Source organism: Accipiter gentilis, chromosome Z (assembly GCF_929443795.1).
Source record: "Accipiter gentilis chromosome Z, bAccGen1.1, whole genome shotgun sequence".
NCBI lineage: Eukaryota > Metazoa > Chordata > Aves > Accipitriformes > Accipitridae > Astur > Astur gentilis.
In genome coordinates this window covers 34,174,416-34,199,197 of record NC_064919.1, presented here as the reverse complement: position 1 = coordinate 34,199,197, position 24,782 = coordinate 34,174,416, and the positions used below count along the sequence as shown (strand labels likewise).

The 24,782-nt window shown below is 39.2% G+C and overlaps 1 protein-coding gene across 7 annotated transcripts in view; it reads right to left on the bottom strand.

Annotated features, from left to right (window-relative positions):
• The window catches only part of LOC126035733 (protein Hook homolog 3), a 111,573-nt gene that overhangs the window by 33,662 nt on the left and 53,129 nt on the right, over positions 1-24,782 (bottom strand). For all 7 annotated transcript variants that reach the window (XM_049794590.1, XM_049794589.1, XM_049794593.1 and 4 more), the window contains 7 exons: positions 23,511-23,594; positions 22,105-22,268; positions 19,759-19,899; positions 18,023-18,224; positions 14,503-14,613; positions 11,503-11,590; positions 10,841-10,910 (listed from right to left, as the gene is read on the bottom strand). In XM_049794590.1, coding sequence (XP_049650547.1) covers positions 10,841-10,910; positions 11,503-11,590; positions 14,503-14,613; positions 18,023-18,224; positions 19,759-19,899; positions 22,105-22,268; positions 23,511-23,594 — 860 coding nt within the window. The remainder of the gene's footprint in view (positions 1-10,840; positions 10,911-11,502; positions 11,591-14,502; positions 14,614-18,022; positions 18,225-19,758; positions 19,900-22,104; positions 22,269-23,510; positions 23,595-24,782) is intronic.

Here is a 24,782-nt window from a genome sequence, read left to right as displayed (position 1 = left end):
TAAGATTAACTTATGCAGGATGGCATATGCCAGGTAGCTGATGCTCTTGGTATAGATTTGGTTTTGGTTTGATACGTGTCTGGACACTTTTGTTTCAGTATACTCTGTATGCTGTTGTGCACTTTGTGTGCTTTTGGTTTGGTGCCCATACATGTACTTTGGTTTTTTTATTTGAATTTGTTTCGGACCTTTTGGCTAACTAAATGTGGTAAACAACCACTGGAATCGGATTACGGAGACCATTGTGAGTTCTGAGCTAAAACTGTGTCGAAATGCTGAATTGAATGATTGAGTGAGTGAGAAGCAGCTGCAGAGTGTGTGTGTGAAATTCCAATCCGCAGTTTCACTCCGTAGGAGGCACGGCCGGAGATGAATGAGGTGTGACTGACTCTCTGAAGATTTGGGAGACAAACTTGTATATTATTATAGTTATAAGTTTGAGCTTGATCATTTTGATTATCTTGTTCTTGTGGTGGTGGTGTTGTAAGAAATTATTATTTTGATTATCTTGTTCTTGTGGTGGTGGTGTTGTAAGAAATTCCCTGTTTGGTGTATTATATAAATGTGTGTATATGGATGGTGTCTTCTGCATCCAGGAAATGAGTGTAGACCTATATATATCCTAGAGTGTGTGTGGTGTAAACGAAGGTTGCAAATAGATTGTGGAAAGGATATTGAATGCTCTGAATGTCGGGTTTGGACTCCCTGGGACAAGAGAGAGCGGGCTACCTATATAGTTGAGATTGTTTGTGGTTGTAAAGGTGAACATATAAACGAGTAATATGGGAGGTAAACAAAGTAGTGGAATATTGAAAAAGAGCCCCTTAGGCTGTATCTTGAATCACTGGAAGAAGATAAGGGGACCGTCAGGTGGAAGCGTGGATAAGAAAACTTTAATAAAATATTGCAATCAGTGGTGGCCTTTATATAAATTAGACAATGATGAAAAATGGCCCTTTAATGGGACACTGAATTATAACACTTTGTTACAATTGATGTTGTTTTTGAGACGAGAAGGAAAATGGGATGAGGTGATGTATGCAGATATGTTTTTCACTTTAAGAAATCATTCAGAGTGGCAGAAAGAATGTGGCATTAATTTGGCCCCACAAGACCCTCTTGTGTTAGCAATGGAGAAGGAGCAGAAAAGGAATACAGGGAAGATGAAGAGATGTTGTTCGGCATGTAGTATAGGACAAAGATGTATAAAATTAAAGGAAACTGAGGAAAGAATGGAAGATTTTATTTTTTCACCACACTTGTTACCTCCAACACCCCTAGAAGGTAATTCCACTGATGATACGGGTACGAAAGAACCTGATGAAGGTATGAGCACGAAAGATTTAGGTTTTACTCCTATTACAGCTCGCACCCGGAGTAAGATTGGTCCAATAATCCAGGCTCCCTTAAGACAGGCAGTAGGAGCTACTGGTCCTACGAAAATTAAAGTGCCATTTACAATGAATGATTTAGATTCATGGAGAGAAATAGTAAAAGAATATCGGGATGATCCTGAAGGAGTTGCTAAAAGATTTGAGTTCATTGTTAAAAATCAAGATCCAGATTGGAAGGACATCGGTTTGATGTTAGATGCCTTAACTGAAACTGAAAAGCAATTAATAATAAGGAATGCACGGACTCAGGTCCAAATTCAAATAACTGCTGGGGTTTTACCTGGTGTGGTAGATAATCACGTACTGAGAACAGACCCCAACTGGGACCCTAATGATGACCATGATTACCGATTGTTGAAAAAATATCAAGAATGGATAAAAATTGGCATTGAAAATGCAGTACCGAAAGCAGTTAACTGGTCAAGTCTGTATGCAGTAAAACAAGGTCAGACTGAAACTCCCACAGAGTTTCTTGACCAGTTAAGAGTAGCTATGCGGAAATTTACTACCTTAGATCCCTTATCTGAAGTGGGAAAACAACAGTTGGTCTCTTTGTTTTTAGGACAATCTTCAGAAGACATAAGGCGAAAGCTTCAGAAATTGAAAGAGCCTGAGATAAGGGACTTAGAAAAATTGATAGAGGAAGCTTGGAGAACGTATCGGAACAGAGAAGGGGAGGAGAGACGAAAAATGGGACAAGCTATTGCTGTAGCTACTATAGCCGCACTGGGAAAACAGGACAACTCCCTTCGTGGGAGGGGTCAGGGAACTGGAAGGAGGGGAGGCTCACGCCAGCCCCTAAGATCAGACCAATGTGCTTATTGTAAAGAAATAGGCCACTGGAAAGGACAATGCCCTTAGCTGAGTGGAGCGCAAGCTTTTGTAGCCAATGTTACCTCTGGTCAATGAGAGGGACCGGGGGAATCCACCCTAGCGGATCCACTGGTTAAAATTAAGCTAGGGAAAAATAGAACAAGAGGTGGATTTTCTTGTAGATACGGGAGCGTCCTATTCAGTGTTAAATCAAAGGCTGATACCGGAGGATGAAGAGTTTGTGACTGTAGTGGGAGCTACTGGCCAGCAGAAAAAGGCTTATTTCCTAAAACCGCTTAAATATAAATTGGGTAAACAAATAGGAATACATAAATTTCTGTATTTGCCCGGATCTCCAAAATCCTTGTTAGGCCGTGATTTGCTAGAACAATTGGAAGCAGAAATTGTTTTTGAAAAAGGAAAAATGGAATCAAAAATCAAGGAAGACCAGCTAATTAACGTTTTAAGCTTGGCATTAATACAAGCTGAACCAAAATTTGAAGTACCTCCAGAAATTGTTGATCAAGTATATCCTGGAGTCTGGGCCTCTGAGGTTCCAGGAAAAGCTAAAAATGCAGCCCCTATAGTAATTAAGCTGAGACCAGGAGAAGAACCTGTCAAAGTTAAACAATATCCCCTGAAATTAGATGATAGGAAGGGAATCAAGGAAATAATTGACAGGTTTCTACAATATGGAATATTGATTGAATGTGAATCAGAATATAATACACCTATATTACCAATTAAAAAGGCAGATGGGAAAAGCTATAGGTTAGTCCAGGATCTGAGAGCCATAAATAAGATTACTGAGGATATACATCCAGTAGTTGCGAATCCATATACTTTGCTAACAAAACTAAAAGATAGCCAAGTTTAGTTTACCGTACTGGATTTGAAGGATGCCTTCTTCTGCCTGACCTTAGCCACAGAAAGTCAGAATTTGTTTGCTTTTGAATGGGAAAATCCTGAATCCGGGAGAAGAACTCAGTTAACATGGACAGTACTACCGCAAGGCTTTAAGAATAGCCCCACTATCTTTGGAAACCAATTGGCAAAAGAGCTTGAAACTTGGGTACCTCCAGACAATGAAGGAATCTTGTTACAATATGTGGATGATCTCTTAGTAGCTACTGAAACCAGGGAAAGCTGTATTCGATGGACTGTAAATCTTCTTAATTTTTTGGGTTTAAATAGATATCGAGTCTCTCAACAGAAGGCCCAGCTGGTTCGACAGTGTGTGACCTACCCGGGACTTGAAATCTCGGGAGGACAACGGGAACTCGGGACTGAGCGAAAAGAAGCCATTTGCCAAACCCCGGAGCCCCAAACGGTAAAAGAGCTGCGGACCTTTTTGGGAATGACAGGTTGGTGTCGCCTATGGATACATAATTATGGATTATTGGTAAAGCCATTATATGAACTGATAAAGAGAGACCAGTCAAAAGTAATTTGGACTGGAGAAACACGAAATGCATTTAAGCAGCTCAAACAAGAACTAATGAGAGCTCCTGCTCTGGGGCTGCCGGATGTTTCAAAACCATTTTGGCTGTTTTCTCATGAGAGACAAGGAATAGCTTTGGGAGTACTAGCACAAAGACTTGGTCCCTATAAACGGGCAGTAGCTTATTTCTCCAAACAACTGGACGAGGTGAGCAAAGGATGGCCTGGTTGCCTCCGAGCTGTCGCAGCAGTTGTTATCAATATTCAAGAGGCCCGGAAGTTTATCATGGGACAGAAGATAACAGTGCTGGTCTCTCATACAGTTTCAGCGGTTTTGGAACAAAAAGGAAGCCACTGGCTCTCGCCCCAGAGATTCTTAAGTACCAAGCAGTGTTAGTAGAACAAGATGATGTAGAAACTGTAGTTACTAACATTGTCAATCCAGCCTCTTTTCTTAGTGGAACTCTGAATGAACCAGTGACACATGACTGCATAGAAACAGTAGAAGCTATATATTCCAGTCGACCAGACCTCAAAGAAGAACCTCTGGAGGATGCTGAAAACTCCTGGTATACCGACGGGAGTAGTTTTATAAAACAGGGACAACGTAAAGCAGGATACGCAATCACAACCACCCAACAGGTAATCAAATCTAAGTCTTTGCCTTCTGGGACTTCAGCCCAAAAGGCGGAGATAATTGCCCTTACTGGAGCATTGGAATTGGCAAAAGGGAAAAAGATAAACATTTGGACAGATTCTAAATATGCATTTGGAGTAGTTCATGCTCACGGTGCAATTTGGAAAGAACGAGGATTGCTAACTGCTCAAGGAAAGCAAATAAAACATGCAGAAGAAATCTTAAAGCTATTAGAAGCTGTAAAGCAACCAGAAAAGGTAGCTATCATGCATTGTCGAGGACACCAAAAAGGAAACACAGATCCAGAAATTGGAAATCGACTAGCAGATTATGAGGCTAGGCAGGTGGCAGAAGAAGTGGAAGCAGAAACATTATCCTTAATACCAGACAGTAAAATCCAAACTGTAAGTACAAATCAAAAACCAAATTATTCAAAAGAAGACCTAAAATTAATTGAAGAACTGGATAGTAAAATAGAGTCAGATGGATGGGTTTGTTTAGCAGATAATCGTATAGTAATACCATCCAATTTAATACGGACAACAGTTTTAACTGAACATAATAAGACGCATTGGGGAGCAGATGCCCTGTACAAAAACTTAAATCAGAAATTAATAGGACACAATCTGTATACAATGGTGAAACAAATATCTCAACAATGTGAAATTTGTTTACGTAATAACCCTAATGTGGCAAATAAAGTGAGGTTGGGGATAATTGGCAAAGGAAATTATCCAGGACAACAGTGGCAAATTGATTTTTCGGAGCTCCCAAGAAAAGGGGGGGTACCGATACTTGTTAGTCATGACTGACACATTTTCAGGCTGGCCAGAGGCTTACCCCTGCCAAACAAACAAAGCTAGAGAAGTAACTAAGATATTGTTGAATGAAATCATTTCTCGTTTCGGAATTCAACAATATCTTCCGATCGAGGTTCTCATTTTTGTGCCAAAGTAGTACAGCAGGTGAGCAAAACTCTGAAGATAGACTGGCAGTCACATACCCCATATAGACCTCAAGCAAGTGGGCAAGTTGAAAAGATGAATCACTTAATTAAACAACAAATAGCAAAAATTGGTCAAGAGACTAATCTAACTTGGCCCCAATCTCTTCCCCTGGCATTGCTTAGAATGAGAGTGAAACCAAAAACAAAGGAAAATTTAAGTCCCTTTGAAATACTGTATGGGAGACCATATCAATTTCAATTTACAGGAGAAGATTTATCCCAACTGGGTGCGGGGTATTTGTGTGACTACATGGTATCCCTCCAGAAGCAGTTGGAGAATATAATTAAACAAGTTTTAGGAACCAGGGCTAGAGGGTTAGATCAACCAATTCATCCCTTTAAACCGGGTGACTATGTATATGTAAAGATCTTTTCAGGACAACCCCTGGAGGAGAAATGGGACGGACCCTATCAAGTGTTGCTGACGACCTTCACTGCCATTAAGATCAAGGAACAGCCGGCCTGGATCCACTATTCGAGAGTAAAGAGAGCACCTGAGAGGCCATGGACAGTCATCCCTACAGGACCCACAGGTCTGCAATTCTCCAGATCATGACGGTAACAGAGTTATTACTCGGTTCAAATGAAGCTCGATGGAACTTGAACTCACATTTTTCCTTGACACAAAATGTTTCCCAAATCCTGAACAGAACTGACTGTTGGATATGTACTCACATGCCAGAACATGGTGGAAAAGCGATCTCGCTAATTGGTATTCCAATACCAAATAATTACTCCTGGACCACTCTTTGGGAAAGTACCACATAGTATACTGACAATGACGGAGTCCAGAAGTTAGAAATAACTAGTCCTGAGGCCCAGGAGCCTTATTGTACGTGTGTACAGAGATGTAATCCACCTAAAGGACTGGGGAAAAGTGACTGTGATAATGGGACGTATGTAGGGAATCATACAGTTTGTAACAAAACTACAGATATTGGAACTTCAACTTCTGTTAATACTACAGCATGGCCAGTGCCAGAAGGAAAGGGATGGTACTGGCTATGCAATGACACTGCCTGGAAAGTTTTACCAAAGAATTGGATGGGAACATGTACTTTGGGAGCAGTGGTTCCAAATATGACTATACACAATTCTCCACCAAAAGGATGGGTGTGAACACACTTTCGAAAGATTAGACGAGATGTTGAGAATCCTCTAGTAAAGAGGCCTACTGCCTTTCATACTTTTGTCCGATGGTTTCTTCCATGGTTGGGAGTGAGTGAGTTAGAAAAAGCCATAGTTAACATTTCGGCAGTAATAGAAAACCTTGAGAATAGAACAATTGACGCAATAAGAGCCCAACAATTAGAAATATCCAGTTTATCTCAAATTGTACAACAAAATAGAATGGCATTAGATCTATTATTGACATCTCAAGGTGGAATATGCACAGTTATAAATACGACTTGTTGCATGTATGTAGATCAAAGTGGAAGAATCTCCACCGACTTAGAAGAAATTTGGAAACAAACCAAAATACTACATGAAATAACAAACAATGACCTCTCATGGGGATTTCAAGAATTGTGGGACAAACTAACATCCTGGCTGCCAAATTTTGGGTGGCTAAAGCAAATTTTTATTCTGGTTATAATTTTAGTGACTTTGGGAATGATGGTCTGCATTATGCTTAAGTGTTTTGTGTGGTATTGTCAGGGCACGGTAGAAAATTACGAAAATTGGAAACGAAACAAAATTAGACATCAAGTAGAAACTGGGAAATACTTTACACGATCTCTCGGACGTAGTGGAACCCTATAGTTGCAAAAGAATTTGTAAGGGTTTAAAGAAAAGGGGGGATTGATATAGAGAACTAACTACTAATTGCTCAATGATTGTCTCTCTATAACTTTACATACGAGACAAAGACTGGTGTTTGTAAGCAGGAACCAAAATCTTGTCGAGAAGACACAAGTAGAGGCCTTGCTTGAATAGATAGGGCTGGCAAAGATACGAACTCCTGCCTTTGTTCTTGTAACCATATGATTCTTGTTAACACTGCTTACCAAGGATTGGTGTCTGTCAAGGATTAAGCATGTCAGGGACCGGTACTCGTCAAGGACGGATGCATTAACCAAGGAAGTGATAACAAGAACTGAAATATAGGTCTAAGATAAGGTGTATGAGAAGCAACCATAAAACTGTTATAATTGCCTAGTAAGAAGAGAGCATGCGTGAATGACTAAAGTTCATCTAAAGGACAGAAGAGGAAGAGGAAGACAGAACCCCTGAAGAAGTAAACGACTACCAGAGACAAATCTGAGCATGCGCAATGATGACATATACATTTTAGAATTGCTGACACAAGCCTTTTTAATTACTCCACCTCACTTATGCATATGTATGTTTTTGTATTGAATAACCTTATGAATATGTATATTTACATTGTATAAATTTCTGGTAAATTGTGCAACGGTGTGCACGATAGGTGGAGCCATCCCCCGTGCAACCAGCGCTGTCAATAAAGAATACCTACTTAATAGTTAATCAAACTATTGAGTTAATTTCTCTGAATCAGTATAAGAGAGGGTGGGGGTGGGGGGCAGACCAACCCCTGGGTATGAGCCTGCTGCCTGAGGAATCCAGGGAGCTACTACTGAGACTTTCTTCACTGGACCCAAGGGTGGTGATACTTAACACTCTTACTCTCTCTTATCTCTTCTCTTCCTCCTATCTTGTGTTAGGGATTTAGCCACACTTGTGTTTTAAGTCAACATTAAATAAAACATATTTCAAGCATTTAGGAGCCACTGTCATGAATCCTGCCCTGGGATTTGCCAAGTGAAACAGGGTGTTGAAATTTTCTCCGTCCCTCCTGAGTCACTGTCGTGACTCCTGTGTGCAGCAATGGAGTATCTAAAAGATCACCTCCCCTGAGCCCACAGAGTGGGACAAGACAGAAGGCATTAAGTAGCTCAGCCTTTTCCTCATCCTTTGTCACTATGTTTCCCCTTGCATCCAATAAAGGATGGAGATTCTCCTTAGCCCTCCTTTTGTTCTGAATGTGTTTATAGAAATATTTTTTATTGTCTTTTATGGCAGTAGCCAGATTAAGTTCTAGTTGGGCTTTGGCCCTTCTAATTTTCTCCCTGCATAACCTCATGAAATCTTTACAGCCCTCCTGAGTTGCCTGCTCCTTCTTCCAAAGGTCATAAACTCTCTTTTTTTTCCCCTGAGTTCCAGCCAAAGCTCTCTGTTCAGCCAGACTGGTCATCCTCCCAGCCAGCTTATCTTTTGGCACATATGGATGGCCTAATCCTGTGCCTTTCAGATTTTCTTCTTTAAAAATGTCCAGCCTTCCTGGACCCCTTTGCCCTTCAGACTGCCTCCCAAGCAACTCTCTCAACTAGGCCCCTAAACAGGCCTTCTGGATGTCCAAGGTAGCAGTTTTGTTAAACCCTCTCCTTACTGCTCTAAGAATCAAAAATTATCATTTCATGATTGCCGTGCCCAAGACGGCCTCAAACCATCACATCACCCACAAGTCCTTCTCTGTTCACAAACCAGTCCAGAGGGGAGCCTTCCCTAGTTGGCTCACCGGCTGTGTCACGAAGTTATCTTCCACACAATCCAAGAAGCTCCTGGATTGTTTCCTCTCTGCTGTATTGTATTTCCAGCAGACATCTGGTAAGTTGAAGTCACCCATGAGAAGAGCTAGCAACTGTGAGACTTCTCCCAGCTGCTTATACACTATTTTGTCTCCCTCTTCATCCTGGCTGGGTGGTCTATAACAGACTTCCACCATGATATCTGCCTTGTTGGCCTTCCCCCTGATTCTTACCAATAAACACTTAACTCAATCCACCATCGTCAAGCTCCAGACAGTCAAAACACTCCCTAACATACAGGGCTATCCCCACCACCTCTCCTTCCTTGCCTATCCCTTCGTCAAGCTCCAGACAGTCAAAACACTCCCTAACATACAGGGCTACCCCCACCGCCTCTCCTTCCTTGCCTATCCCTTCTGATGAGTTTATAGCCATCCATTGCAGCACTCCAGTTGTTCTCTGGTGCTTCCTTGGTTTCTAACACATCAACAACTCTTATGTCTTTGCTGCCACATGCATCTCCACACCCCTCACCTCCACTGAGATGACTAAGGTTTTGCGCACATTAGTACAGGGACATTTCAAACGTGCTCATCGTGGAGCAGGCTGAAGGACCTTGCTAGCACACCATCCATCAAACACTGGCATGCCACCCCCAGGCTTATCTCTAGTGAGCCTGGTTTTACCCCTTTCCCCCTTCAAATCTAGTTTAAAGCTCTTTTCAATGAGCCCTGCTAACTCCTAATATCACTTAACTTGTTGATTTCCTCAGGTGCAACTGAGAAGCCACAGACTGAATCAGCCTCATGAAACTTCCCATTTGGTCTGCAAGTCTTCTCTATGAGATGGAGAAAGGTACTTAAGCACAGACCCATGCTCTGCCACCATGGAGAGAACAAGAGAGCAGTAGTAGCTGCTCCTATGGGTGGGTTGCCTTGTGCAGTCTTCCCCCTTCATCAGCAGAAGCAGCAGCCCAGACCTCCAGATCAGGAAGTTCCAGTCCTACAGCAGCCACTGCTACTGTCCACCTCTATCAGATAGGCATGGAGGCCAAGTTTGGCAGCTGCAAACAGTCCACATTGATGTACGTTTGCATAAAATCCAGAATTTATCTTCAGGAGTCAAAGATGAAAAGTCAGTGAAACCACAGGCTATGATTGGATATTTAGGGTTCTGTCCTCTCTCACATAATCATGTGGGAAGTTTATGCAGTAACTCCATACTTCACTAACACTGCCTCAAAACGTTATTCTTCTCTTCTGTTGTTTCTGAACAAAACTAAAAAGAATTGCTCTTGTACTAAGGTCCAGCAGCACAGCTGGAAGGAAAACAAATCTTTTATTATTAGCTTTCTAGAAAGATATTCTTTTACTACTGAACAGTATGTTTTGACTCATATTGAGCTTTCCAAGTGGTAACATACTGTATCAGTATTGATAGACATAGAAGAAAAGAATTCCTGAAGACCTAACAGATTTCTGAGATACAACTGTCTTGAAAACTTTTAGCATTATGGCAAGGCTAAACACAGCCTGCAACATCTTAAGACACAGTGATTTTCAGCTCTGCCACTGCTGTTCCTTCTTTTAATAGATTGTAAACATTTGGCATGATACAAAATGGAATTTATTATCTACATTTCACAATTTCAGTCATTTTTTCCTTGTACAACAACATGTTCAACAACATGGTCTTGTCACAAACATTTTTGTCCATTAATGCACATATAAGCTGCAGTTATATGAAGTCTGGAGGAAAAGAAGAGGCACAATTGTGAGGATAAAGGGGTTTCTTGTTTTCCCTTTTCTTTGGAGCACAATACAAACTCAAAGAGATGTCAACTGAATTTTGTCTTAGGCACAACAGCTCCTGTCATGCAGAAATCCAAAAGGAGAAAAAACCCAAACATTAACTGTAGAAACTTTCTAACACTGAAAACTAACTAATCATCTATGGGTACGTGGTAAAGGTTAGTAAAACAAAGCACGCATTAGCTTACTTTATTTCGGGAGTAACAATTTCTGCTGCTAAACTGTCCGAAGGCTCTTGTCTTCCCAAAGGCATCAATCCTGGGCCAGGAAAAGTAAAAAAACATTAGCAAGCAGACCAGTAACTTTCTTTAAAAGGCCAGAAGCAAACATTGTTCTAGAAGTTTACAGCTTTAGAGTAATGCTAGACAATGGAAAATGACACAAAGCCAGGCTACAGCGAGACAGAGAAGCACAATTTTATTTGGAGAATAATCATTACTTCTGTCTTCATCCAGTCTGATGAAGTAGTTTTGTGGTGAATTTTGTGCTTATTAGCTTATCTAAGAACTAGAAAGCTGTGCAACATTACACAGAAATAAACTGCAACACATGAAACATCATACATACATGACAATACTTAATATCTCTCCAAAGAAAATTGTGTCACTACACGGAAATCAGAAATACATTATAAAAACATCACACTGCGGAGGAGATTAACATTTCTGATTGACTGAAATAATGTCTTAAGTTTTCAAATGCTTACGAAGTTGTAAAGAGCTGAAGCAGCTTTTCACTGCTGATCTTAGAGGAGCTTAAATTTATTCTGTGCTAAATAAAAGCGCATTCAAGACTCTCCATAGAAGTGCTGTAAACTTTAGAAAAGATGCATTTAATCTCGTTTTTTTACCTGTAGTAGTGAGTTGACCCTCCTGAGCTTGTACACATCTAAGCTCTTCAATAGTTTCTTTCAAAGAATCCCTTTCTGTTCTTAACCTCTGAATAATTGGAAAGAGAATGAATATCAGTCTTGGTGCCACAAATTCATCTTTAACAGCACACAAGTCACCAAAAGTCACAGCCTTCAACACTTTAAAAATAATGTAATGCAATGCAACTCTAAAGATAATTTTCAAATTAAGGCATTTCAGTCTATTTCATAACAGAATAAACATAAACATAAATATAGTACATTCCACGTGAACAGTGGGGAGGGGAGAAGTCAGGAAGGGTTGCTGCTCTGTGTTACACTTACAGGGGTAAAAATATCAGGGTATAAGCTTACAAAATCAAGACATTAGTGACACAAAGTTCTGGTACCAGGTAGTAAAGAGCAGCCACTGGGGCCACTCAGCAATCCTCCTTTTCTCCTCATTGGGAGTGATTGCAAGGGAAAAGGAAGTGAATTAAGAGACTGTAGCTTTTCCTGTAACCAAGAAACCAAGGTTTAGCCAGGAGTGAAATAAAAAGCAGGTGAGTACACAGTCAACATAAAGAAACTGCATTAACTCCATTTTGTTTGTCTTTCAACAGTGAAAATGTGGGCAGCATTTCCACATCCCCTTCCTCCTGGGTAACCTGGTCTTGCCATTCACCAGCATCTTAGCTATGGAAGAAAACAAGCTGCTTGAGGCTCAATCCAAAGAGAACTGAAGAACAGGACTAGACCACCTTGGGATCTAGACAGATGGGCTCTTCAGTAACATCAGGCAAATACTCTCCCAATTTGGCACAAGTCCCCGTTTGGCAAAAAATGACAATCTGCAGGTAGCATCAAGTTTTTCTCCAGAAGGTTGTCAAGACTCAAAAATGAAGGGAGAAAATGGCAACTATGTAAAGATCCAAGTTGTAGATTGCTCCAAAATCAGATATGTCCAGGTATGAAGATGTGTTGGCTGACAGCTCCTGGCATTTCATCCTGTTAACAGTTTGATTCAAATATATTTCATATTTCAGCCCAAATGGATCCAGGACTTGGAATCCCTTTGGCAAAGAATATTTTGGTGAGGTGTGACAGAGGCTGCTGCCGTATTTCTGAATCCTGCAGGGTGAACTCTGGTGCAACTGTCAGAACAATCTGAATAAAGTGCACACTCTGTTAGCACTGAAAGTCATTTCACAAACCCCACAGATGAAAAAACTGTTTTTACCATAAATACTACAGAAGAGCCACACAGAGGAGCACTCAAATTCAGTGGCTGAAAGCAAGGATTCTGCAGTCTGCTACCGTCAGTCAGAAAACAATTAAGTTGATTAATCAAAAGCCAGAATATTTTAATGAATAGAAAAAGCTCTAGGGCTTCATTTGCACACTGCAAAGTCAAGTCATCAAATTACCTTAGTACTTAACATACAACACAACACAGAGGTGAAGTTCCAAGCTACATAGCTGAAAGATATCAAACAGGCTACCACACTTTGCCAGAACATAAAGACAGGGATAAAATCAATTTCAGCTAACTGTTTCCAAAATACAACTGACAAGATACCACTAAGTAGCTTGTGACCTGTGTTGGGCAACCTTACTGATACATATGTGACAAAAAATCCAGAAAGAGTAGGTAACACAAGTGGTGAATCACTAATTCAAATGTTGAGAGACTTCAGCTGTAATCTACTTCTCACAGGTGCATATCAGTTTAAAAGAATGTACTGAAAAACATTTGCCCCCAAAAATGCTATTTGCCAGGGGATAAAACAGAAAACTATAGGATGGCCTGCAATTCAGATCCTTTGTGCAAGTGAAATGGTCCACCAAGCAATGGGTAAGCCAAAGACACAACCTTACCATTGTCAAACATAACAAAACTGGAAACCCAAACATTAAATAAAGAACAGGAAAGAAAGCCAAAGCACAGTATGACTACAGTTATGATGGGCAGTCCAATCTGAACGGAATGGCAGATGGAAGTGATATCAAGGACAAGTGTCCACAACAGTTTGAAAATCTAATGAAATATGGAAATCAAAGACCTATGAACAGAAAATAACTGAAAACTTACAGTTCAAATGCTATTCAAGTGCAGGGGCAGGAAATTTTGGAAAGAATTGGAGAGGAAATATGACTATTGAGGTAAAAGCCTACAGAGATTGACTGATGGATAGATGAACTTAGCTACTTAAAACAAGCCTAAGAAATTGCTAACTCGATGTGCTGGCCTTGGTTTGAAGTAGTTTGAGGCAAATGCGTATACATGCCTAAGAAACAAGCCGAAATAAACTGGCAAGAAATAATAGTGTGCAAGAGAAGTCTGAAGGATCAGTCTTGGCAAGAGAGGACAGAGCAATTCATCGCAGAATCACTTGCAGAAAATGACAGTAAGGGAATAGACTGGTATCCATTCTGTGTGTTCCATGTTGGCAGTACAAGATAGATCAACAAGGAGCTGTCATAAAAAGCCAAGACTGCCATAAAGGACACATCCCTCCCTTTACATGACTCCTAAGCCTCTTGCTGCAGTAGTCATGACTCCACAAAGAGAAACATGCTGATGGTACCTCAAAGAATGCTTTAGAAAAAACACAACAGGAGTTTAGTTCTAGGATGATACTGCAGAAACTGCAGAAACCCTACTTTAAATAGTTTTCCAGGACGTATGACATATACCCTGGGTGTTTATTAATCTTCTCATGGTAAATGGTCAAGAAACAACTTCAGATCCCAAATATGAAGGCGTTTTCTCCTAAAAATGGGTTGAATATGTTTGTACAGTCACTTCATTCCATGCTGTACAGTTCTTAGGTTTAAAAAGGATCTTGTACACAAACATTTGAAAATTTTAAGTGAAAAAAAGACTTCCTAAGTTAAAAAGTTTGCTATGAATGGCTAACTATAATTACCATACCTCTGTGTTATAAAGGACACAAAGTTGCTATTGCTACTACAAAAAAATAACACCTTGGCACTTACATCTTTTTCTTTTTGGAGGCTGTCTACTTTTTCTTTCAGTCGTTTGCATTCATAATCTAATTTATCAGCTTTCTTGGATTCTTCAGATAACCTGTTTTGTAGTTCAACTGCCTGTGAGAACAAGAATCAATAATTTGTCTGCAAATATTAATATTAGAACAAAATACACAAGACAAAGCAGCCAATTACCATGCACCACAAGTCATGTAAACAAGTGAAATAGTTACCTATTGGACATACTAAAAACTGCTTTCATCAGTTGTTCTGTGTTTCAGCAAAACCAACAGCATTCAAATATTAGGTCTCAGCACAAGCAAAAGAAGCAAAAAGTGTGAAGTATTTTCACTACATCTGAAAACAAGAATTCAAGCCCAAGCATGGTTTACAGAAAAAAGCTGTATAGTTCTATGGATCAAAGAGCTTAGGAAAAGTAGAAAAATCCTCCTGTATTCTGAGAAGCCTAGGAAAAAGAAAAATCTCTGAAGAAAGCAAATTACCTACACCTTTTGTTAACTCTGTTTCACAAGCCTCACTCAGAATTCAACGACCAGTTTATGCAGTCAGGTAATGTTTCGTAACCTGAGATTTTCCTGATCATTTTTAATATACTAATATAAAGATTCAGCCACAGGCTCATAACCAGTTTGCTTTATCTCAGAAGGAAACATTGCTAACAAAGTCGCATATATACTTTCAACTACAGATCAGTAAAGAGCTTTTAAAATTAAATGAGCAGAAATCTGAAAGCTGAGCAGAAACAATCAGTGAATGGGCAGCAAATCAGTGAAGTCTTGCCTTTTCAAAACTCTCAGCCTTTACTAGTAAAGGCTCATTCCAAGTACACTAGTAAAGCTCATAATGCAGAGAACATGGAAGCAAGTAAGCTGAATAAAGACTGACCTGCAAACACAAAAGCTGAATGAAGACTCAGCTAAAGATGTACAGCTTCTTCTGAAGCAATTGATAAGAAAGCTTTTTCATGGCTTTTAGATTACAGAGAAAGCGATTAACTTAAATTGTGAAGCAAAGCAGTAGCCATAGCTACGTTAAGACTGTCTATTGGTTCTAATTACCTTTTATTTTCAATGTGTACAGCTACAGCAAAATAACTACCAGGCCTAAAAATCTGCATGGTCTTAAGTCTTAGACAAGGACTTTGCTGTTGTTCTTAAATTAAAGGCTGCAAAAAAACCACAGGCCTGCCATTTCTGAAATTATCAGATTAAAAAACAAAAAGTATCACAATGTGAGATAGGAAAACATTTCATTTCTCATATATGACATCCATCACTGGGGCTATCAGAATAACTGCAGATATAAAAAAAATAAAAATGCAGGCCTGCACCTGTGATTGTGTCCCTACTTGCAAAATAGGTACATTTTCACCTCAAATGAAAACAAATGCATCAATGTTTGTAATCACTCATGCTGTGGTAATGGTATGCAGAAGAACACAGCAGGAAATAAATTGTCTTGAATCAGGACTTGGGAGTGTATAGAAAGATATACAGCTACATGGTAATGCAGAAGATTAACAAAAAAATTAAACAACGTCACATTTACTGAGCATTATCTGACACGTGGAATGACTAAAGCAGGAATCTTGCAGCAAAGAAAAACAAATGTATCAGAATGTACATGCACAAAGGGGCTGAATTAAAATTACAAAAAATAATCCTGGAATCTTCACATTTCAATTCTTCATGTTGCAATAAAAAGTTTCTTAGAAAATGCTTGTGCTTGCTTTCAGAAAAGTGAACAAAACCTCTTAAATAACTAAATGCTATTACAACTCTCAGCACAATACATCACCACTAACCTCATCTCACAAAGTGCTGGATTGGTTGAAGATGCAATTTCCTTGCAGATCACTATAGGAGTTTGAACAAAGCACTTTCATCTGCACAGCACAAAGCTTCTAAGCCTAATAAATAAATTGTCTGACTACATCATCCTGAGTGGGTTTGGATCCTTCACACACCAGACAAGACACATTCCATTACAGGGCCACACTAGTCCTCAGCAATGACATAACATCAGAATCCTTATACCTGGCTTAATTCTTATAGCACAACTTAGGATTCCCAGAAGTTAATTTGGTGACAGCTCATGATTCACAGGCAGGTCTCAAAAGGAACCCAGCCTTACAGACACTGACGGCAAACACACTGTCTGTTCATTTTGAGACACTGTGGTTAGGTGAAGAAAACTCACATCTGTCACAATACACCTGAGGTTTATTCCAGTCTCAGCCAGTGGAACAGTTTTGTACAAATCAACAGCTCCTCTGACATGAAATCCTACCCATAAAAACACAGGGAATGATGAAGAAAAGGAGGAGTACTTTTGCAGCACAAATGATGGGACCGCCCCTTCCAAAATCCTTATTGTTGGTGAAGTAAGAACGATCAGATGCAGATGTCAAGGTTACACAACTGTATCACATGCTCAGCTGTTCAATGGAGTGAAGTATTTGTTGCCAGTAAACATGATACTATTTGTGTGAAAGGCCATTGTTTTCCACATTTACTTTTCCCTTTGACTGTCTGTTATTTCAGCATTTTTCTTGTCCAAATTATTTTTTTTTGGTGGAATCATTTGGACTGTATCTACAGTTAGCACATAGAGGCTGAAGCTAGCTGTCTTAATAACCAAGATGGCCAGGTGCAGGGAAAGTGCTATCGTCTTAGGGTCACATATGGCTCCTGGGCTTACAATGTTTTTAGTGGTTGTTTCTGTATTTTATTCTGCTGTAAGCTGACCTATAGGGACTCCTGTACCATGACCATTCGAGCTTTTAAGCAGGCAGAAATACAGAGCAGGCACTACTACTTTAACAAGCCACGCTCTGTCTGGCCCTGTAACAAGAATCCCAGAATGATGTCATGTCAATGTAGTGTAGAAGCAGAAAGAAGATTAAGCACATCTTCCACCTTTACAGAAACAGGATCACATGGCACTTTGATAAGCAGGAAGATAAACAGATGCCTTTCACTCCAGAGTGTGCTGGTGACACATTTTGTGCTCTGCTGGGTGCATAAAAACAACAAGGATGATATGCATCCTTCTCTCTTCATAACTGGACAAATTCAGATGTATCAGACAAACTAGAACCTTAATAAAAAGAAGTTACTTAACCACAGGAGTAACTTACCTCAGCTGTGGTGCACTCCTCACTGCTGGAAATTTGTAAGTGAAAAGTAGATACTTCTTCTGAAAGAAGAGGCTCTAACTCAAGCCCCGCTACTTGAATATGAATTAGGAATAATTTGAGAAAAAAAAAATCTGTTGATTTTTTCAAAGGAAGAAATACTGCTTATTGGCAAACTAATGTAAACTTGAAATAATTATAAGAATTGCAGGAAAGGAGGACAAAGGTAGTACCTACAAAACATGTAAGTCTTTTAAACACAAGGAGCTGTTTGTTCATAATGTCTTTTTTACTTTGAGGTATTAGCCATGTTATGAAGAGAAAGTGTTGAACAATACAGAGAACTGTTGCACTGATAACTGTTCTCACCTGTCTCTTGTATGTTTCCAGCTGACTGCGTGCTGCATTGGCCTTCCTCAGCTCCTCTTCAAGGCTCACGGTATTTTGCATGTAGATTGTATTCTTCTCTTCTAAGAGTTTCACTTGCCGTCGCAAATCACCCAGATCTTCCAATTTCTTTTTGTATGACTCTACCTGGCTTTCTAACTTGGCTACTTTATCAGAAGAATGCCTGGAGGGACAGATTTGTATCAAATTTGTACTCTGAAAACTTCCAAAATGAAATGTCCTGAAGCTTCCTCAGTATTTTGCCTTAATAAAGAAGACATTCTTACATTATGGGGAGAACAAGAAAGCAATCATATCCTCCTACAATTAACATTTTCACTTTTAAATTGTCTCCTTCTCTCTCATAACTATTTGTCATCTGAAAGAACTGTTGATGGAGGTACTTTTAGACACTATCACTCTTGCTAATACAGCCTTCTTATCTACTTCCAATCTTAAAATAACAGCTAAAGCACCTTCACTCCCACCCATTTCCTTTCAATTCTAAATCAATTTTTAGTCCTGCATTTTACAAGGGTAAAGAATAAAATTTTCTGCCCTTCAATTTGTTTTAATGATAGCCAGGAATAAAATCATGAAGATCTATCTCCTGGGCAGCATGCACTTGGTGACAGAGAAGTACCATAACAGCTCTGGAGCCTGATTCCTTCTAAACAAAATGGAACACCAGGCACCAATTCATAACATTTCAGAGTTTCTTCCATCCACCTGGTGCACTGCTGGAACATCAATAGCGCTCACACCCACCCTCACACACCCCCGCTGCCATAACTGTCCCCAGTTTCATTTTAGAACCAACTGATTTACACTCAATTTTCTATGAAATCTAGAGAATCCCCCATTGAATTGACAGTCAATTTATGGAACACTGTGACAAGCCAAATCTCCTTAATCTCCAATGAAGCGCAGAGCCTCTCCCCGGGGCAAGGAATTACTCTTTGAACCTCGGCTGCCCACACAGATTGTTTATGGAATTGTGCAGCCTGATGAGCTCATTCCTCATATTAATGACAGAGGAAGTAAAGACAGATAGCTTTGGTAGAAAGCTGCTGGTGAATTAGAAAAGTCAGCATTAAAATAAGCCTTGCAAACTTGCTAGAAAGAGTGATAAAGGTGGGTAGTAGATAACTGTTCTGAATAACACATGCAGCAAGACACCACTACTGAAGGATTATGTTCCATAGTAAAAGGGGCTGCCCCACCCTCTAAACCCCTAGCATCATCATATCATGATAACTTTGGGTGCTAAAATCCAGTGGCAAAGACAGCTGTAACAGATGCTGTTCATATTAGCATTATATTATGAACCAAAAGCTTCACCTGAAATCCAAATAATGCAAACCCAGGAAAGGAAAGGGTCTAGTTCCCAGATGAGAACAAATACCCAAGTCATGATGAAGGTGAGTGGAGAATACTCAGGAGACCAGTGAGTGACTTGTTATGACCATAAGATGGTGTAGGATTGCTAAGATTACTAGTATTTATTGATTAGGTAAATAATAAATAACTGTATTACTTAAGCAGAACTGTGTGGTCATCCATGTACTTAACTGGAGGATCCAAAAGAACCTTGGCATTGAGAAAGTGTTTATATTTAATGTTAAAATTATTTAAACAAAAGCTAATGAAGATTAAGTACAGAAATGGTATGGATTAAAAGTTAATAGTTGAAAAAGGGTTAATGGAACAGAGTTTACCTGAGTATATCTATCTCATCCTTCAAAGACTGAGCCTCCTCTGCCAATGTAGTAAGCTCTTCTGTTTGTTGTCTCAATTCAGCAATTTCCTTTTCTAGTTCTTCACAGCGTATTCGATAGTCATCTTTGGCAGCTTCTAATCTGTAGAAATGAAGTAAAACAGAAAATAATTTCTCAGTTTGAGCCACAGTTACCTTTCCTCACCATGGTGCTCTCTAAAAATACATGAAACAGCCTTCTGGTGCAGTGGCAACCCAATGTGCTTATTCAAAAATGTAGAAGCAGGTTGACTTTAAGGCTCCAAATTTGATATCAGTCTTTATATTTGGAAGATCACAAGGTAACGTATGTTCTCAGAAAGACAAATCTTGAGTTTTTTCTGTCACAGTAATTTTTTGCAATGGAAGCTCAAGCAGAAATTTCCACCTTTTTTCATCTTGGGGCATACAGAGTTTGAACATAACATCTTTATCCTAAGATTTTGTTCAGCTGTTCAACTCCTATACACCTTCAACAATATTGACCTGATTTTCAGATGTTCTAAACGCCATAGAGCTTTCACCAAGGTGGCTTGCTTTATTTACGTACAAAGAACCTGTGCCTGCCCAATACCTTTGAAGAACCAAGTAACACATGTAGTTATCTAGTTAGCATGTAAAGAACTCAGACCAAAGTTTCTGGAGGGAACTACTTACATACAGCATACACAGCCAAAGCTGCATTAACCTGGCAGCGAACAAAGGGAGTAACTGAGAAACTTTGTCAAAGCATTTTGTACAAATGGAAGAGGACACAACCTGGAACATGAAATTCTATTGTGATATTTTGATCTGAAATTAAAATAAAAACAATCCAGGAAAGGAGGTATGGGCATGGTGGGAAAAAAAAAAGAAAGAAAGAAAAAAAAAAAAAAAGAAAGGAAAAAAAAAGAAAAAAAAAAGAGAAGTATTCTATCCATTAATTCAAGGATTCCAAAAAGAATCTACAAGAATGGAGACAAGAGACAGTCAGTAGGTCATCTAAACCATATACAACAAAGATTTGGATTGTGATAGAGTGGAACTGTCAAAGGACAAAGAGGCAAGAGTGGGAGAAAAACTGTTATACCACACTGCTCATCAGTTAAGCTGTACATACATCCTGTTTGGTCAGGTAGAGAAGGAAAACACACAAACTGCCTTCAGAATCCACATGATATGAAGGCAGGGGAAGGAGGTAAAGGAGGTTGGGAGATGAGTCTCACATATGAAAAGGGTTTAGAAAGACGTTCAGAACCTGACACTAGAGTAACAGGCAGTGCAGGTATTGCATATGGGGACAAAACCTGTTTGAACAGCAATTGATAATAGACTCAGGCAGAAATCATTCCAGAGCACGGAGATGAATAAGGAGAGATAAAAGGGGACATTAGAGAGACATCACTACATTACATGGTAGATGTGTAGAAAGAAGAAAAACAGGCAGTAGCTGCCACGAAAGAGAAACACTAAACATTTTTCAAGAAACTGAAGGAAGTGGGTGTGTCTAACACACAAGGAAGAGGCTTAGCAAGAGATAGTGGAAAAACAGCAAAACAGGCAAAAAAGGAAAGTTACATGGCAGCTGACATAAGAATTAACAAAGGACAACCAGAAGAGGACAGAAAGAGAAGAAAAAGTGGCAGCATAAAGAAATACAACAGTTTCACTCCCAAAGGATAGGGAAAGTACAGCAACAAGAATGAAGAGATGATGGTGAATTGGACCAGCTTTCTTCAGCAGAAGAGGCTTACACAGCCTGAAAGCACCAGTCAAAAGGACCAGGAAGGATATTTAAAGAGGAACTGTATTTCCATGTGTTGAGGAAATGCAAATGAAAAGCACAGTTCAGTTGCAGATAATCTCCATCTTTCAGATATGAAACAATTTATTTTCAAATTCGGAGAAGGACATACTTTGCTGCATAACAATACCGCCTGTAGTACTGCCCATTGCAAACTTCCAGCTAGGAATTCCTGCACCCTAAAAATACAATCAGAATAATCTACATACAGGAAAGCATGCTACTTTTCATCCTCACTAATTTTGAAAAACATGGGTGAAGTGACTGCACACAAACAATTCAAAATAACTTCACAGAGTAGAGAGTAACATGTATACAGCATTTCATACTTCTTCAATGAAGAAATTATGCATTTTTTAATGAGGGAGCTTGTAAAGAGGTAAATCATAAGATGTACATCACATAAAAACTTTACTACTGTGGTTATACCATCCACTATACATAATTGCCAGCAGAACCAGAAGTATGTAATTCATGTCTGTTGCCAGTTACAAACAACAATCTGACCAAGTCTAGCTTTTCTACCTGAATGTTTCCTCCTGGAGTTGTTCTAGTTGTGTCTGCAGTTGCAAGTGCCTACGACCTGCAGGGCTGTTGGGATCTTCAATAGAATCAGACTGATTTAAACGTTCCATCAAAATCTGGTTCTCAGCGAGCAAGCTGCTCTTCTCCTCCTGGAGGGCTGCAACCTGTTGTAATAGGAGCATAAACTGGAATAACTGAGCTATCTAGCTATAGAGAGCAACTTTTTATCGTGTCTATCAACAATGGCAGTACACAGGCTTCAATAATCACATTTCACAAGAATATACTGTAGCATTAATGGGTATTCAACTGCTATCTGATGTAACCAATATACCGCAACATCGGGGCAGATTTACCACACCAAAAATGTAACTATTCTTAACTGCATTTCGCACAAGCATCTAAAGAAAAAGTCTTAGTTACCACAGAAGACAACTTCATTATAATAAAAGTATGCATACTTTCCCAACAAACAAATAAAACTAGCCCTCCACAGTAAAGCTTTTAAAACTGATTTCCAAAAGAAACAATGCCTATCAATCAGACAGAATATCCAAATATAGATATGCAAGGGATGGCTGTGCGCTTCCTAGATTTTTTTTAATCCAGTGAGCAACTGCAAGCAGACCTGAAACAGGAACACAGTCCCAAAGATAACTCAGTTTCCACCAGTGTTGTGAAAACAGGCAGCACTGCAAAGAACCCAAAGTGCTGCAACTCAAAGCTGAAGCATGGGTTCGTATATCATTAAATAGTATAGAATTATCATGCAGGAGGAGGAGGGGAAGAGAGGGAATGTGAACATCTCAACAGAAGGAAATGCTTCAAAAAAAAGCTTGAATCATCAAATATACCAAAATCAACCATGACACACAAATCAGCTTCATTAATTCTAACAGTTACTGAACTGCTTGGCAAAAACCTGAATTATACTCCAAAGTAGGGTTGCAATGGCAATGCCTTTTGGAGCTACCACTCCACACTCCTCATGTCTTCCAGATGAGGTATGCTTGATTTACTGTAAGGCTTAGTCTAAATCCATACACAGCTGACAGACCACAGTAACTTCAGATTGGGATTTAACTCTTAACTGAAACCGTTACAGCAGCATAACCTCTATTAGTTCTCTAATGCAAGAGTTGAACCACACAGCTCAACCCCTTCCTACCTCAAAGAAAACCCCTTTTGTTAGTATGAATCATCTTAATACTAGCAACATTGTATCAAGGTAAGAAAACAATGAAATTCACTTGGCTAGCACAAGTAAAGCAAAATAATTACTGTGCAATTTTCACTTCCCTTTTAAAAAGTATGTTTCTACACTATAGTACCCAATTTCAGCTGCCTAAAAATTAACACTTCTCTTTCCCATTTCAAAATTAATATGTACAATATAGCAAACCTACCTGCATATCTAACTCATGACATCTCTGGGCAATTTCTTCTTTTGTTGCTAGTGCTTCATTTAATTCTTCTGTAGTTTTCTTCAGCTACCATAAACAACAAACATTTATAGTTTCATCACTCTCTGTGAAGTGTCTAAAAATACTCTGAACCACATGACTGTAAAATCATTTTTACATTTAGGTGATAAATTAATATTTTTCAAAACTGAGGCAATTCTGGTCTTACAAAGAAACAAAGAAGCAGAAGTGATTACTGTTTAGTCTGTATGACAGTAAAAAGTAAACATACCTAAAAGTAAGATTTGGTCTTACAAAGATTACATTAGAATTATCACATCTATTGTATGAATTGAGTCAAAAAGTCCTGAAGAACTTGGGTCTGAAGAACTCATCAACTGTACACTGAAAAAATTGTCAATACCACTTTTCTTTACGGATGCAGAAGTGCATAATTTCAGTTTTCAATCTACTTTTCAAATACGGAAAGGACTGGAAGGTGGAATACAGGGAATGGACAATTAGGGTAAAATCTCTCTAGTCACTGGAAGCTACTCTTACTGCACAACAGGAATAGAGCCAACATGGTGAGGGAGAAGCCTACCCTCCTGAAAAGGGCACTGAATCTTGTAAGCAGTGAGAAATATCCAGATAATTCCCTTCAAAGGTATGTTCAAAGATATGTATCTTGCAAGTTCACACATGAATGCAGTTAGGATAACATAAAAAACAGCTACAAGAAAATTGGCCTGATAAAACAGGTGCATGCATATTATGCATACAGAGATATAGACATATGTTATTATATATGATGAATTTTAGATGGGCTTTCCTAAACAGCATCGTCATATCTTATTTTTTCAAGTTTATTTCTCAAGGGCCTGTTGACATAGAAAAATTAATTCCATCTGCCAGAATTTACATACTTCTGCAGAAAAAGCATGATGGAGGAACACAGGGAACACCACTGTACTATACTTCTCAATTACAAAAAACCTGAGGAAGTAGGAGTGTTAGCATGAGGTTGAGCCAGTAAAACACAATTGGTTTTGCATATTCTTTAAATGTATCAGACAGGGAAGGATTCTCTTTGAAAACTTCCTTTATATATTGTAACAGTTCCCAGGACTGCTTTAATGATTTTTTCAGCCACATCTATGGGTTTTTTTAAACTGACTTTGCAAGTAGGAACTGGCAAAGAAAGTTTTATTCAAACACTACACACTTTTTTATCCTTCTTCCTCAATACCCAAAGATTTGCACCTGCCTGCAGCT